The sequence below is a fragment of the Papio anubis genome, chromosome 11, assembly GCF_008728515.1.
Source record: "Papio anubis isolate 15944 chromosome 11, Panubis1.0, whole genome shotgun sequence".
NCBI classification, from domain to species: Eukaryota; Metazoa; Chordata; class Mammalia; order Primates; family Cercopithecidae; genus Papio; species Papio anubis.
Genome location: NC_044986.1, coordinates 49,994,347 through 50,012,860, shown reverse-complemented (window position 1 = coordinate 50,012,860; position 18,514 = coordinate 49,994,347). Strand labels below are relative to the sequence as shown.

General features: G+C 32.7%; 1 protein-coding gene across 7 annotated transcripts in view; it reads left to right on the top strand.

Annotated features, from left to right (window-relative positions):
- PCDH15 (protocadherin related 15) overlaps nucleotides 1-18,514 on the top strand; it is a 914,927-nt gene that overhangs the window by 850,507 nt on the left and 45,906 nt on the right. For all 7 annotated transcript variants that reach the window (XM_031652624.1, XM_031652623.1, XM_031652622.1 and 4 more), the window contains 2 exons: nucleotides 4,585-4,800; nucleotides 14,018-14,106. In XM_031652624.1, coding sequence (XP_031508484.1) covers nucleotides 4,585-4,800; nucleotides 14,018-14,106 — 305 coding nt within the window. The remainder of the gene's footprint in view (nucleotides 1-4,584; nucleotides 4,801-14,017; nucleotides 14,107-18,514) is intronic.

The following is an 18,514-nucleotide window of genomic DNA, read 5'->3' as shown; positions in this document are numbered from 1 at the left end:
GGATAAACATATGGAAAAATGTTAAACCTTTTGAATCACTATTATGAGAACTTAGGTAACAATAATAGTTACACCAGACTTGGCCATATTTATATTTTTGTATAAAAAATACACACATGTATGAATATACATAAAATTTTCAAATGCTATTTTTGGGCTTCCTTATTTTTATTTTATGAATAAAGAAATCTGAAATTTTGAGTTATTAGTTTTTCTTTTCTTTTTTTTTTTTTTGAGATGGAGTCTCGCTCAATCGCCCAGGCTGGAGTGCAGTGGTGTGATCTTGTCTCACTGCAAGCTCAGCCTCCCAGATTCACGCCATTCTCCTGCCTTAGCTTCCCGAGTAGCTGGGACTACAGGTGCCTGCCACCATGCCCGGCTAATTTTTTTTTTTTTTTTTTTAATTTTTAGTAGAGACGGGGCTTCACCGTGTTAGCTAGGATGGTCTCGATCTCCTGACCTTGTGATCCGCCTGCCTCAGCCTCCCAAAGTGCTGGGATTACAGGTGTAAGCCCCGCGCCAGGCCTTGAGTTATTCATTTTTCAGTCACACCTGACATTGGAGTCCACCTCACTCCAAAACATAATGCAAAAAACAAACAACCAAAAAAGTAAGTTTAAAATTCTTTAAAACCAAATAGAGACAATATACTCTGCTGAAACTCTCACTTACTTTTCACATCTTGACCCAGATTTAAAATTATGCTCTGAACTTTATTATTGGTGTGACTCAGTGTGTTTTTAAATATATCGTATCTTGTTACTGAGTTTATAGAAAGAACATTTGGTTATTATCTATGTATGATGGTATTGCATATGCTCAACATCAGTCAGAGCCACATCTTACAGGATAGGTTTTGGGTTTTAAAATATGTATTTGTTATAAACTGGGTAGACTAAAAATTAAAAATCCATTCAATTGCTCTTAAGTATGGCACCCACTGGAATTTTCATCATTCACTATTTAAATTACTAGTATTCAACTGAAAATACTTGAGGAAGGGGGAGATTTGAAAAATATGCTAATGATCCTGGCAATCGTCTCTGATGAATATCTCCTGAAATAAGATCTCTAAGATCCCAAAGACTATCATATTCATTCAAAGAAATAAAAATTAGAGTCCTTACTGTATAACATACATATGCCAATAGGGTTTTATTTTTTTAATTCCACTAAATATGATTTTTAAAAAACTTTTATCTCATTCTTGACTATTTTCTGCAAGTATTAGGGCATTTATATGAAAAATCATAAAAGAAAATAGTTATTTCTGAGTTAAATTGTCTAGTTCCACACCCAAACTTTTGCATTAAGTGATTGTTTGTTTCAGGAAAGGCACATTTAACAAAACACTTTAATCTTTTAAGATGGAATATGACTATTTTGTAGTGATCATAATTTAATAAATTAGGAATATTGCAAAGTGAAATTACCTGCTTACTGAAATTGGAAGTTAATCAGTAAGAACTGTGTAAACTAGCTTAATATGCCAAGCAATCTCTGTGATTTTATGGTAACTATCTTTTCTTTTCCAAACGTGATTGTGTTGTTATAGAGTATTTATTTTAAATATAAGGGCTTAGAATCTTACAATGCAAAACTGAATGAAAGAAGTCAGAAAATAGAACGTATTTTATGATTCAATCAATGTAAAGTTTAAAAAATAGGCATAACTAATCAACAGTGTTAAATTAGGAAAGTGTTTTTCCTTAAGAAGGCCTCAGATTGTGACTCCAAGTGCATGAAGTGCATTCTGGAATATGGATAATAATTTTGTTTTTTCAAGAGAGAGCGTTTCACGGTGTTGTTCAGGCTGGTCTCAAGCTCCTGGGCTCAGATGATCCTCCAGCCTTGGCCTCCCAAGTGTTGTTATTACAGCCATGAGTCGCCATGCCTGGCTTGTTTTGTTTCTTGATGCAAATGCTTGTCATGTGGATGTGTGTATTTTGCCAAATTGTATTGAGCTTTACATTTATAATTTGTACACTTTTTGCATGTTTGTTATCCCTTTATAAAGTTTACATTAATAATAAAAAGTTTGTTTCAGAGAAATATCCATGTTATTAAGAAGATAGAGAATAATATGTAACCAAATCTGACTGATTTGACATTTGTCCCAAATTTGCTCGTTCTATGTGGAAGAAATGTCTTGGATATCTTGATTCAGACTGACTTATTTTAGCTGGGAATATGTGTTTTCTTTCTTATGCTATCCTTTGTTAAGTGATTATAAACCTGCGGTTCAAAGTTTAAGTACAAAAAATTTTGATACTATTTTTCTTTCTTTGTTCATTTTCTTTTTCCTTTAAGTAAGAATGTGACCTAACATTGATCACTAATTACTATTATTCTAATACCAAAACTGAGCTCTGCCCTGCTGTAAGCCATATAAACTATCTAAAGAGATTAGCCAGTAGTTTGAGCTTATCCTCTTCTAAAGATAATTTTAGGCTTGGCACAGTGGCTCATGTCTGTAATCCCAGTACTTTGGTAGACCAAGATGGGAGGATTGCTTGAGTCAAGGAGTTCAAGACCAGCCCAGGCAACATAGGGAGACCCTGTGTCTACAAAGAATTAGCCAGGCGTAGTGGAGTGCCTATAGTCCCAGCTACTCAGAGGCTGATATGAGAGGACAACTTGAACCTGGGAGACTAAGGTTCAGTGAGCCAAGTTTATGCCACTGCACTCCAGCCTGGGTGACAGAGAGAGAAAAAAAAAAGAGGGAATATTAACTTCCTAGAAAATTCATGAAATAACTGATCCTGAAGTGAAGTTATCTGGGTTGTGTAGTTTAAATTACCTTTTCTAACAAGTGATATGATTATCTGGAAATGTTTTAAATGGTTCACATTATATATAGAATTTGAAGCTAAATCAAGTTCATGCTGTATTTAATACACATTTGCTATTATTTACTATTTTAATCATTCATGTCTCAACTTTACCACTTATGTAGTCTTTCATCATGTAACTTAAATTAAAATTAGATTAAATTGAAATTTCAGTTTCTTGGTCACATCAACCACTTTTCATTTGTCATATTTGGCTAGTACCTACTGCATAAGACAGAGCTGATTAAGAACATTTCTATCACTTCAGAAAGTTTTATTGGATAGCACTAATTTATATAAGTAAAACAATATATTCCTCAGTTTTTTAATTGTTATTAGATAAGACTATTTTTGTATGATTGTATTTTGTATTTTGTATGATTCTTAGCAATTCTTAGTAATGGCAGATCATAAATATATACTCATACTTAATAATAATAGCATAGATAAAAATAAGAATAAACAGATAATAAAAATAGTAATTATTATTATAATAAATGAAAATGTATAACTTACATATCTAGTATCATGAATAAAGTATATATCATCTTTTATCAAGTCTGTAAAACTCTCTTATCTACCATTTATTTTCCAAGTATTTCACTATGAAATAATTCTGAAATAGACATTCTAAAAAATTTCCCCTAATTAGATACCATAAAGCTGGCCCAATTTATGATTCTCATAGCTGTATTTAAAAACAAATGAAAAACGTCTAAACAATGTGTCAGTCCTTTTTAATTCTAAATGGTAGAAAACTTTACTATGTGGATTGTAAGTACCTATCACCAGGAACAAATACGCTTAATCAGGATACAAGATGATTAAAAAGGGAGTCGGATGGTACTTTATTTTATTTCATTTCAGATATTTTACTACATTCTTTTATATTTATCCCCCTTAGGCTATATGCTACATCAAAAATACCATCACATTGTATGCCTATTACAGCAAGACAAACATTAGGTAAACAACCAATCCCATCCTCCAACGAATTTGGATCAACACACAGAGTTGAACTCAACAAACACATAAACCAAAAATCTTGATTCATTGACCCTGTTAGTGTCTATGTCTGTTTTTTTTAAATCTACTTTTAAAATTGACAAATAAGAATAGTACTTACCTACTGGCATCATAGATGTTTCTTTATGTGTAATGCATTGCAATCAAATCAGATTAATTAGCCTATCTATCACCTCAAACAGTTATCACTTCTGTGTGTTGGGAAAATTCACTATCCTTCTTATAGCTATTTGGAACTATTTACCATTGTTAACTATAGTTATTCTACAGTGGTATAGAGCACTAGAATGTATTCTCCCTATCTAGGACATTATGTTACATGAAATAAGCCAAGAACAGAAAGTTAAACACCACGTGTTCTTATTCATATGTAGAATCTAAAAAAAAGATGATCTCATAAAAATAAAGTGTAGAATACAAGATACTGGAGGCTGGCAAGGGTAAAAGGAAAGGAGGGGTAGGGAGAAATTTGTAAAGGGTACAAAATTATACCTATGTCCTTTTTATTCATATGTCAGTAATTGTTATCATTCTAATAACAACCATTCGAAACTGTGAACACAAAGTCTATGAATCTACATAACTATATCCAGAAAAAATAGACATTTAGGAGGGCTTTATTGTGTTATTATTACATAAGAAACCTCATTCTTACAAACAAAAATAAGCCGTTTCATAAAGGTTATCTTTTCCTGCTTAATTATAATCTCTTTTTTTCTCCTCCTAGGCTACTGATAAAGATACGGGCAATTATAGTGTCATGGCCTACAGACTCATAATACCACCAATTAAAGAGGGAAAAGAAGGATTTGTAGTGGAAACATATACAGGGCTTATCAAAACTGCTATGCTCTTCCATAATATGAGGAGATCCTACTTCAAGTTTCAAGTTATTGCAACTGACGACTATGGGAAGGGACTGAGTGGCAAAGCCGATGTACTTGTAAGTAGATAAAACTTCAGGAAAGGGAAGTAGCTGCAATACTAGCTATGGGTCAGTGTTTTCAGCTTATAGAACTTCTAAGATTAATTTAAAATGGGTTTTCAAAAACATAATTATTGTTAATTTTCACCCAGATTGTTAGTCACTATAGTTTAGGAATATGTAAATATATGGTTCATATATATAACACCATAAGGTGTTTATTTTTCTTGACCTTTGAGAAAAACATTATAATATTTGAAAAAATATGATTGTAACAACCAAGGTATAAGCATTGGATTTCTATTTGGTCTTCAAAGCTCATTTTTAATATAGTGTTGTCCAGTGCTACATAAAAATTTTAAATGCTTCACAGAGTTATACTATGGAAATTAAACTATGAAATTATTTGTTTAAATTACTTTCAGCATTTTGTAATTGAGAATACGAAGAAAATGTTTGGGGGCAAATTTTGTTCCAATAGTATTTATTTCTTTGTTCTATCAAAATCCCCAATGATGACATTGATTAACCTTGACTAAGTTATATTTGGCTATAGTCAATAATATCATTGTTCTAATTTTCACTTAGGCTGTGCAGAAGTTCAGTGATAGATCATTTGAAAGGGAAGTTCGATATTAGCTTTTATTGAAAATATTTAATAGCAGTTCATATATCCTGTGGATTCTTTACCAACTTGAAAGCATAGGTTATTTGGACTTTTGTCTGATGAACCTAATACAAAGTATATTTATTGGAAATATTTGTCACATAAAGACAGATCAAGAATAAGTTGTCTTTTGTTCTTTGCATTGTACATTTTTGTTTTTTCACAGTTCGCCTCATTTAGTTCCCTGGACAAGCATAACCTTCATGCAGACATCAATGATCAAATATTTTTCTTCTTAGATAATGGTGAAGAACAATCACCATGATTGTGGCCCAAACAGTCCTCCAGGAGCATTCTCTTTTTTAACAGTAAAGCTGCAATAGAGTAAATGAAGGCCACTCTAAGCCAAGAAGTTTTGACATAGGAGATATTAAGTTTGACATAAATTTATGATCAAATTAAGATCGGTAAAACTTATAGAACCTTATACACTTTATTTTTATGAGATAATCTTTTGTTAGACTCCATACATGAATAAGAACATGTGGTTTTTAACTTTCTGTTTTTGGCTTATTTCATGTAACATAATGTCCTATTCTATTGTTCTATTATTTAAGATATGCCCTTTTTGGTTCTTAAAAGCTAAACATAGGCCAAGTATGGTGGCTCACACCTGTAATCCCAGCACCTTGGGAGGTCGAGGCAGGTGGATCACTTGAGGTCAGGAGTTTGAGACCAGCCTGGCAAAGATGGTAAAATTCTGTCTCTACTAAAAATACAAAAATTAGCTGGGCTTGGTGGTGTGCACCTGTAATCCCAGCTACTGGGAGGCTGAAGCAGGAGAATCGCTTGAACCCAGTAGGCAGAGGTTGCCGTAAGCCGAGATCAAGCCACTGCACTCCAGCCTGGGCGACAGAGGAAGACTCTGTCTCAAAAAATAAAAAATAAAATAAAAACTAAACAATAAAGTCACTACACTAAGTGTAATTAAAATACTATAAAAATCAACACAAACAAAATATATATAATCTTTGCAAAATATATACTTTTAATATATAATCTTTAAATATATATCAATCTAATTATATATATGTATATATTTTGTACATATTAGTGTACATATGAGATATAAAGTTTATTTTTAATGTTTGAATTCCATACCTATTGTGTGGAAATTTAAGAATATGCCTTTTAATATCATTCAAAATATATTTACAAAGAAAGAAATTTAATTCAAAGAAACCATAATTTGTTGTATATAGATATCATATTCTGATGCAAACTAATAACATCTAGTACACCATCCCAGCCAAATGATATTTATGATAAGCTTTGTAATCCTACCAGTCAAGAGAAAGGAGATGAGAGAAATAAGAGGTTTATCTAGAGAGTATGAGTGCCCAAACCAAGAAGGAAGAGAGATGATGACAGGTCTGAATAAATTACAAATGTGTACTCAGCCTGGAAGAGTGTGAGAGGAAAAATGAATGAGGAATGGCCTGAGAAAGGGGGAGGGTTTTAGGGAGAGTAGGCTTTGATCCTTTGTTACTCAGGCGGGGTGTGGAGAGATCTTTTTTTTCTTTCTCTCTTTTGGTTTAGCTTTAGGAAGTTGGCATTAATTGGCTTAGGTTCCCTGCCCCCAGACCCAGGAGTTTCCTGTTTAATCCACCATTAGAAAACTATCATGAATTGGCCTTAGATTCCCTGGCCCCAGACCTTGGTGTTTTCCCTTTTGATTCAGCTTTAGGAAGTCAGCACAAATTGGCCTTCCGTTCCCTGCCTCCAGACCCTATTCTCCTGCATCAGTATCCATTTAAATTAATGACTAACACCCTCCAAATGAGCTTTTGCTTTGTTCAGTAATCACTCTATATTTTGCCTCGATGTCACAGAAAATCTTCTCTGCTCCTAATTCTCCAGTACCTTGTCTTCATTCTCACTATGGCCTGATTAACTGGCATGCTATTTCACAGAAAACTAATACTAAAGCATTTAGAAGGACACTTCTATGACTCCTACCACTAAATCTACCTACCCTCCAGGATCTAGACCAATGCTCTTTGCCTTCTTTCTAGCTCTTTTAGATGAATTCTCTCTGTTTTTATCTAAACCTGTACATCTACTAATGCAGTAGATTCAATTCCCACTCACCAGCTCTTGGACATTGCCTCAGCAGCTCTCCCATTTCTTTTCTACATTATTAATATAAATTGCCTCCTTATATCAGATTATTCTCACAACAATGCTTTTTTCTTATCTTCCAAAAATTCTAAAATATCTCTTGATCTATATCACCTTCTAGCTGTCATCCATTTCTCTATTCTTCTTTCTAGCAAAATTCTATGTTAGAATTGACTTATTTCTCACTATTGAATCTCTCTTAAACCCTCTAATCATAGGAGTGTTTTCTCTCCAATCACTCTTCCAAACTATTCTTGTCGATGCCACCAATGACTTTCATGTTAGGAAATGTACTGATAATGTCAGTCCTTATCTTACTTGAACCGTCAGCAATGCTTGACTATTACCCTCACTAAGGTTTCAGCCCACCCACCATACTCCCTTGTTTACTCCTTCTCAGTCTCCTTTATTGGTTCATTTTCTTCTTCTGACCTTTTAGTATTGAGGTTTCTCAGGACTCAGACATTACCTCTCTTTTCTATCTGCATTCACTCACTTGTTAAGCTCACTTAGTCCCATAACTTAAAAATATCATCTACATAGTGAAAGCTTTCAAACTTACATCTTTACCCTAAAGGTCATTCCTGAACACCAGACTCGCATATTTATTTGTACATGTAGCCATTCCACTTGAATATTTTTAAAAACGTGTTTATTTAGTGTTTTCTAATGGATTTCTCTTCTTCATCATATTTCTTCCACCTATAGTCTTCCTCATTTTATTTGATGACCAAATCACTTTGAGTTCCTTAGGCAAAAAATTTCTTGACTCCTTTCTCTTCTAAACCTCACATTCATTCCCTTAGTAAATACTGTATATCTATCTAGGCAGCTGGCTAACCTATCAATGAAAGTGTCCTAAACACCTTTTCAATATTTGTTGATGAAATGAGAAGTAGGCAAAAAGTATACCTGCTGTATGTGGAAGATGGTTGCCTCAAGGAAAAGCACTATGCAAGCTGAACTAGCTGCTTTTTAAATGGACTAACACTGTCATATGAAAGAGCAACTTAGAGACAAAATATGGTTATTCACACTTAAGTATTTGGTAGGCATTTACACAAAATGGATGAAGGGAGACTGTCATTTCAATGTAAACAAGTAATGATAATACTGAAGCTTTCAAGGACAAATTAGAATATTAAAAAAATTGTACCTGTCACTGTAAACTTTACTAGCTTCTGAGTATTTAGACTTTCTTGATGAGTCAGTGGTTTTATTAAATAATGTGATTTATTTATTGATATTGTGTAATGAAATGTGTTGATATTTGCAAAATCTGCAGTGTTCAGTAAACTTGTATTTTCTAAGTGGCCAATGCAAGATGTTAAAAAGTTATACATGTGTAAAAGATCTATTCAAAGTACAATGGCTGGGTGTGTTGGCTCAGCCTGTAATCCCAGGAACTTGGGAGGCTCAGGCAGGGGGATCACCTGAAGTTAGGAGTTCAAGACCAGCCTGGCCAACATGATGAAACCTCGTCTCTACTGAAAATACAAAAATTAGTCGGGTGTGGTGATGGACGCCTGTAATCCCAGATACTCGGGAGGCTGAGGCAGGAGAATCACTTGAACCCAGGAGGCAGAGGTTTCTGTGAACTGAGATCACGCCATTGCATTCTAGCCTGGGCAACAAGAGCAAAACTCCATCTCAAAAAAAAAAAAAAAAACACAAAACAAAACAAAAAAAACAAGTACAAGACAGACAAATAGATTTTAGTATAACTGAACATGGTTTTAGATTTCATGTGGAAACTAACCTTGAATTTTGGCATAGTATTTTAAAAAGAAAATATATAATTATCTAAGTGGACTATTAAAACACCTCTTTTATTTCATAAAAAGTGAGTTTGCAACAGAGACCAGTTAGGAAAGACAGTTCAAGCAGGAGGTGATGAATATCTCTAAAGTTGGGTTGTCCAATATGCTAGCTATCAGCCAAATGTAGCTATTGAATACTTGAAACATGGCTAGGTCACACGGAGATGTGCTATAAGTATAAAATACACACCAGATTTCAAAGACTTCAATAATAATATGTAGAATGTTCTTTACATGTTAAAATTATGTTTTACTAAACATATATTAAACATACTGGGTTAAATGTGTTATTGAATTAATCTTATTATTTCTATCTTTCTAATGTGGGTGCCAGAAAATTTAAAATTACATATGTGATTTGTATTCGTGGCTCACATTATATTTCTATTGGACAGCACTATTTAAAATGTATAAGAAACTTATGAGAATAAATGGAAAGGACATAGACATAATAACATGTAAATTTCCAGCCATTTTTTTTTTAAATTTTGTGCTTCACAAATGTTATTTCTCTTCTTTTTAACAATACCTAGTAATTTTAATCCATTACAAGTATAAATCTCAATGATGATGGAAACATATTTATAAAGCCTTCATTAGTGGTTAACCTACGGAATTAAATAATTTTACAACAAATTACTAAATATTTGGTGTAATAAACTGACATGCAAAGTTCTGGAAAAATTTGCATTTTTGCAGAAGGTATACTGGATAAGTAGCATAAATAAAATCTACTAATCTTAAACAGCTAAATATCCTTGTTATAGATGATAAAACAAACCAGAATAAAGTTGTAGAATTTCTGTGGAAGACCAAAATGTAAATTGTAATATCCTATTTTCTGCATTTGTGTAGTCAAAATGTGTGTGTTCTACATAAATCAGACATTAGCACTTTGAGGAGATTTAAAAATTTTAAAGTAATTAGTTAGAGGTAAGTGTGAGACAACTACTCTTGGAGTTAAATACAGTGCGACAGTGCGACCTTTGTTAATTTATCAGAATTAAATATTTTTTCTTTTTGTATCTTTAAAAGAAAATACAAAAGTATATTTTCAAAATATATTAACATCATAATAAAGTATAACTTTAAAATTGATATATTCCAGACACCTTAAATGTTAACTCATGCTCTTTCAGTCAGAATTTTGCTCAAAATCTTACTTTTTTTTTTTTTTTTGAGACAGAGTCTGTCACCCAGGCTGGAGTGCAGTGGCATGATCTTGGCTTACTGCAACCTCCGCCTCCTGGGTTCAAGTGATTCTCATGCCTCAGCCTCCAGAGTAGCTGGAATTACAGTCATGCACAATCATGCCTGGCTATTTTTTGTATTTTTAGTAGAGACAGGGTTTTACCATGTTGGCCAGGCTGGTATCAAACTCTTGGCCTCAGTTGATCGGCCTGCCTCAGCCACCCAAAGAGCTGGGATTGCAGGTGTGAGGCGCCACATCTGGCTTAAAATATTTTGAATAAGTAACTTATCTTTCTGATGAAGGGAAAACACTGACTCTCCTTAAGATTTAACAACATTCATTCTTTCCCTTCCACTAACTTTACATTGGTCAGATCTCCATCACATGGCTCCATTAAACTACAAAGAGGGCTGAGAAATCTATTGTATGTTCCCAATAGGAAGATAGACAGAGCTGGGTGAACAGCTAACCAGTCTATACTTCTGATTATCAAATATTTCATTATTTTCCACACAAATAGAACAAAGTCTTATCAAAGTTAACACCTGAATCTTAGCTGTCATGCTGTTCTTTTTATTTGGTCTAGAGGGAACTCCTGGTATTTTAGTGATCCAGAAAATAAATTCACTGAGTATAGATGGTGGAAAAATACAGAATATCCAATAGAAATTCCTATTTGAAGAGGACAATAATGGTAGACATACAGAATTGTCCAGGCCAATTCTGAAATCCTGTTGGGTATATATAATGTAGATCCCCATCCTTGGAGCAGGAGATTTCCTTGATTAAATCCTGTTTCTACCCTAAGATAGAAAAGCTTATGTTTGGTCTTCCTCTGTGGCTGCTGAATCTATCCTCCACTAGTTACTACTTAGTTCTTTTCCCACCTTTGTTTTTGTTCACGTCTTATATAATATTTGCAAAGTGTGACAGATTTCTGGTATATACAGCCTGACACCAGCTTGTATAGTTTTTTGGATCTATATCCATAAGAACCTTGCAGAAAATTCATGCACATTGGAAACAGATTTTTTTAAAAAAAATTAAGTCTATACTGCAAGAATCAGACAATTTGAAGACAGTTTATTGAAGGGTCTATTTTTGAAGGCCTGGGCAGGATGAATGTAGGGAAATAAGAGACATTGGAGAATTAGAGGAATACTAATAGTAGGGATTTCTAACAGTCTGTCAGCCAGAAAAGGTGGGTTGAAGCACATGCTTACCAGACCAGGAGACAGATGTGTGAGAAGAGAACAGTTTGACAGGTCAGACAGTCCTAACAATTTTCCACTGAAAGACTCAATAATAAGGAGTTATTTCTCCTACTCATTTTCCTCTCTTTTCCATTATCCTGCTAATGCTCCCTACTACTCACTGTATCCATGACCCACATCATGGTCCAGGGGCCTTCTCCCAACAGATGGTGGAATTAGGAAGTGCTTCAGCACTAGTCCCACTACAAAAGCTCCTCTGTCCTGAGGCCAGGACTCCAGTACTTCTGAGTCCAGCGGTTAGAGGAGATGATGGGGGCTTCAGGGAACAGAGAATGAGGCCTAGTGATTATAATTCTCATTGGGATAACACTGTATAGTGACCACCTGTTCCAGGTGGTTTGCTTTTTATCAAAACTTTTAACCTTTTCTGGTCCAATGTTAAAAGAAGGAAAAAAGAAGGAGAAGGAAGGAAGAAAGAAGGAAAGGAGGGAAGGAGGGAACAGTTATACAAGTTTCATATACATACTTCTAAAAATTTTTATCATGTAATTTTACTGCTAAAAACTCAAAAACAATAAAACAAAAAATATTTCTATGCAACTTCTATATCCTTTTTTACTCAAGACCAATAAGAAAAGACAAAATGATACAAAAACTGTAATGATCCCTTTTGCTAGTGAAGTTAGATGTGTTTTGTAAAAAGACAATCAAGACTCATTTACATGTTGAAGGGAAATTTAGTCATTTGGTGCCGGACTCCTATAACGGGTTAGGGGCACAAAGTTAAAACTGCCAGCATAAACTGCTTGCTCAGAAGTAATAATCAGACCTACTCCTGTCTTAACAGAGTCTTCAGACATGATTGATTAGGCTCACACAATGGTTTGATAGATTTCTAACTGGTAGCAAACATTTTACATAATATTTTGGATTTCTTTTTGTCCTGAAAAACTGAAAGATCTAGGAAATCTGGATTTTTTTTTCCCCTTATTGCAATATTCCTTAGAGGTGAGTAGTAGCTGACCTCTTCAGCTGAGTTATATGCTCTCAGATTTGTGTTACTTCCACTTCTTTCTATTATTTCATACTTTTAGCTACTTTTCTCATTTAAGTTACCTGCCTGGTTCCTGAAGACATCTGAGTTTGTGACCCCTAATAGGGGTCTCTATATGTAAAGAACCTGGAGCCCATAAAAAATTATATGGCAATGTGAAATTACTCCCTACTGTAGATTGTATTGAGATGCGGTGCTAAATATGCCTAACCCAGAGTGTTCAATTTATGATTCTGGTACAAATGCATTTATATTTTAATAGTGTGTAAATGTATGTGCATGATAATATATGGCCTTTTAGAATTTTTATATCAGTATTGAAAAATAGTAAAGAGCACAAGCTCTGGTGTAAGACAGACTACATTTAATTAGGATTAAGTTATTAAATATATCTTCCATTTATGTTTCTTATTTTAAAATTGAAATGATCTTAATAACAACCTGATTCTTTCTATATATTTCAATGAGTTAAACCTGTAAAATATTGAGGAAAAGAATAAATGTCATGTTGTAAGCACAGAATAAATATTTTTATTTTTCTTCTATTTTTCAAATGTAAGATCATAGAAGAAATTCAGTAGATTTTAAATGAATGAGACATAGTTATCAATAGCCGTTAAATTAGCTCATTTAACCCATAGGTAAAGTTCTAAATATATATCTCTACCTACACAAATTTAAAGTTGGTTAAATAGATAAGAAAACTATATGTGATTACCTCATAGAATGAATTATTCTAACCAGCCATATCTCAGATTCTTAGTTACAATGAATAAATGATCTCTCAAGACTTGTAAAATATAAAACATATTTTTCATTATCTTGGGTGTTCCTTAACAATCAAATTTTTTAAAAAATGCCACCCTTCATGTCTCGGTAAATACCCAACAAAACAAACACAAAACCAAAAACAATTGAAATAACTCAGAATTTTTAATTTCTAGGTAAACAACAAATAGTTTCTCATGCTCAGTCTGCCCCAGTTAGTCTCCAACCCCTTGTGTAGATTGTATAATTAAAAAAAAAAAAAAAAAAAATTGTTCCTGAATTTGAAAATGAGAAACCACTGTGTCTATGCATAGTAGGGAAGAGGTAATATGGGGGTTTTCTGATTATGGAAATTTCAGTGAGTGAAAATTAAATGAATTCTGTTTTTTCTTCTTTCAGGTCTCTGTGGTCAATCAGCTGGATATGCAAGTCATTGTTTCCAATGTGCCTCCTACTCTAGTGGAAAAAAAGATAGAAGATCTAACAGAGTAATTGATTTTGTTTCCTTATATATTTATTTTTATATGACCATGATTTTTAACTTTTTTATTTTTAAAATTTTATTTTAGATTCAGGGGATACATGTGCAGGTGTGTTACATGGATATATTGCATAATGGTGAGGTTTAGGCTTCTAGTGTGCCAACCACCCAAATAGTGAGCACTGTAGCCAATAGCTAATTTGTCAGCCCTCATGCCCCTCCCATCCTTCCTCCTTTTGGGTTACTTGATTTATTTTAATTTTAATTTTTTTAATTGGGTTACTTGATTTATTTTAGCTGTTTAGTTGTTGGAGTTTTTTAGATATTATGATACTAATCCCTTATCAGATGTAAGATTTGCAAATATTTTCTCCCATTCCATAGGGTGCCTTTTCACCCTGATGATTGTGTCACTAATTGGGCAAAAAGTTTTAAAATCAGAGGTAGTCCATCTGTCTATTTTTGCTTTTGTTGCCTGTGCTATTGGCGCCATATTCAATAAATCATTGTCAAATCCAGTGTTACAAAACTCCTTTCATATATTTTATTCTAGGCATTTTATGTTTTGGAGGTCTTATATTTAGATGTTTAATCCATTTTGAGTTAATTTTTGCATATAGTGTAAGATAAGGGCCCAACCTTATTTTTTTACATATGGATATTCCATTTTTTCAACACTAGTTGTTTAAGAAATTATCCCTTCCATGTCTGATTTCTTTTTGTAGATTTTTTAAAAACCTATGTAAATGTAAATTTAGAGTTTTCTTAAGCAGAAATATTTCTGATCCCTTTTTGAAACCTACATTAGTAGATGGAAGTGGTAGTGATAAGAACCGTTAAGACCTGAGTCAGCACTCTGAAGCCAGCACTCCCCCATCCGTGTCTGGGATGAGTGATGAAAATACACACATAACTCAGGTAGCCATCAGGGTGCCAAATAGTTAATTAAATAGAAGAATTTATTGTTCTAGTGACAAGACCAATAAACACATTAATTCCCTGTGACATTTTTAGGTGACAAGTTATATTATCATCAAAGCCATTTCTGTATTTCCCTCGAGACATCCCTATCTGATGAAGTGGAAAACTAGAATATCATGTGATCATCATTTTTATTTTTATTTTTTGGTAGACCAATATTTTAGGCAATAAGATAAAGTTCCCTTGGTAAGTATATAATTAGTACAAATGAGGACACTTGATGAAAGGAAAAATAATGACCTGACATATCCATTTTACAATGGAGCAGGTTTTACAAAGATGAGTATACTCTGATAGCTAAGACCACAGTACCTGGAAAATGGAATGATTGTAGTAAATCTTAGCTGCTATAATAATGATGATTACTCCTCACCTCACTGAATTGGCTGAAATGGCTATACTAAAATTTTTTTTTTTTTACTACTTTTTAGATTTTAAGCTTATAAAATTGAACAGTCCCCATAAGTAATAAAACATATTCATTTTTGTATTCCACAAATTCCAGTGAGGATCTGCACCACTAGATACCCTTGAATATCTATGCTCTGATGTATTTTCAGTTGATCTTAGAATTCACCTCTTTGTAAGTCTTGTGGTTTTTTTAATTACTTTTTTTAAAAAATTAAGGCATAGGAGAAACAACTGTGAGAATAACAGTAGGGACACCTAACTACAGCGGACAAATAATTGGCGAATAATTGTCTAAAGAAGAAACTATGAAATGTTTGCATTTCATAACTTCTTTCTACTCCCAGTTCACCATGAAACTCAAATAAGAGGAATTTGTGGCTCCAAAATTTCAATCCTTAGGAATCTATAAAAGAGACATTTTGAAAAGTATAAACTTGAGTTTAGAAACACAGAGTTACGGTATTTCTGTATGAATCGGAACTGACAACTTATTTCTCAGAGTTGCTCAAACCCATCTCTTACCTTCTGAATAAAATATGAAAATTCAATTATGATAGAGCTTTACTGAAGTAGTTACTGACTTTATGTGGAAGAGCCTCAATTTTATGAAATATTTATGTAACACCTGAAATGTGCTGTGTAATCAATCTATAGTTTCTAGAATTAAGCTTACAAAACCTATGTTAGAAATGTAGCCAGGATATATATCACATATATAGAATTTATTTGTATAGTATATATAGTGTGTGTGTGTGTGTGTATATATATGTGTGTGTGTGTGTGTGTATATATTTATATATTTCTAGGAGGAGAGTTGGAAGGCCTCTCGGGAAGCATACCTATGAAATAATAACTGCTAACACATTTTCTTAAATCAATGTAATAAAAATTTGGTTTTAAGGGGAAAGGTTGAGCTCCTTTTTATTTCAGAGAACCTAGGCTCATTTCCCAGACCACCAAAGACTAGCTAGGAAGTCTTGGGCCACTATATCAAACTCTTTGAGTTTTTGCATTTGTATCTTAAAGCTGGGGATTTATTAGTTAAAAAATAGTTACAGATTGTAACTGGAAATTTATCAGTGAATAAAGTGAAGTCCCTGTTGCCATGGAACTTCTATTCTATTGCATAAGAATGGGGATATAAAATAGCAATATTAATAAATTAATATGTAATATGAAGTTATATAGTGATAACTGCAATAAAGACAGGTAAATACAAGTAGGAATGTAACAGTTATAAAATAAACTGAAGGCAATCATAAAAATAAAATACAAACCACAAATATAATAATAAATCCTACCATTTATTATTCAAGGTATAATTTACTATTCTTGAAAAAAAGGTTTAGTGTGACTCAGCTTTATTCAAAGCCTTGGAAATTCATGGTTTTGACAGAAAGAAAATTTATTTACTACTTTTTGAAATATTCAGTTGGGGCATTATTTAGTAGAGAAATAACCTCTTTTTACAAGAAGAATGACTTGTCCTTAACTCACTAGGTTAATTGTGATTAAAGAAATCATAGTTATCTACAGAACTGAAGATACCCCAGTATGTAATTACACAATTAAAACCTACTGTTTGATAATAATAGTTGTGCACATTGGAGTAGCATCTTTAATGCTTATCTATTTGAAATGTAGAAAAAGTACAGATTTAAAATTATGTTTTTAGTTAAATATGGCAGGATTTTTAATTATTTCCAAAATTTTAGTATTCAATTAATTACATGGAACAAAGATGATTATAAACAAAGGTGCTCCATGACTTTCACTTCTGTTCTATTTTTGAGGCTTAAAATGTTTTATTTTACATGGATTCTTAGTTATTATTAGAAGGAACATTATCTTAGTCCAATATGAGTAAATTGTTTACTTTAAGGATTAATCATCTGCAAAATGGCTTAAATTCACAATAATTAGTGTTTTATCTCAGATAACATATTTCACATATATTAAGGTAAGATTTTTTATTTTGTATGAGTTGGTTTTTTCAAATTTATACATATTTTTCTATAAGCAAAGTCTACCGAAAGCAAATTACTTACCAAGTCTTAAGATTCCATTGCATATTGATTCTATAAAGAGTCCTGTATGCTGACATGTTTCTTCCAATAGATGTGTTTCTTATTTTAGTGGTCATAATACTCATCATTCATTCACTCATTAACACATTTCTGAATGCTTATACTCTATTATACCAGCTTTTGTTTGGGAAAAAAAAATTATATATAAAGAAAATAAATCAACTTTCTTAATTAATATTTGCCATCTGAGAGATGTAACATAAAAAAAAAAACAAGTCAATCATATTTGTGCCCTTTCCCCATGCCTTCTCAGCAACATAGAAAAAAAAGAAGATTGAAAAAAATAAAGGATGAGGCATGGCTGCTACATTTAGGCAGTGCATTTTGTCGAATCAATATTCTTTCTACTTTTTATCTTTTTTACTTTTTAGTATTCAACCTTTTGGAGACAATGGAAAGCCAAAAGAAACAAACAAATAAACGAACAAAATAGTTTCTATAATCCATTGAGGACATTTTCATTTTGCTTTGAGTTGAAAAAAGTTTAAAATCTTTGCACTATTGTTGTTATTTTCAAAAAGAGATAAATGGGATCTTCCCAGATTAAAAATACATTTTATTGGAAGATCAATTAAAAACACTATGTTTAGTTTTAAATCAAATATAAACATGTTTATGTTGTCTTTATTTGCTCTGTGAAAATAATACCAACAAAATTTGGGGGCAACTATTTTGTTTAAGAAAATAGCATGATCAAAAGATATAGATTACAGAAATAAAATTACTAATGCAAAATGAACCATTGTAATGAAGGCATCAATATATTGACTGAATCTTTGAATTGCGCTTCAAAATTTTAGAAGTGTTTGAAATGTTCTTATCTAACTTATGATGGAGAAAAAATAATTGATACAGGTATATTTTTTCCCGAGATTTGAAGGGAAGGGGTTATTCATATTCAAAAGTGAAATTCACTCATAAAACACTAAGAAAAAA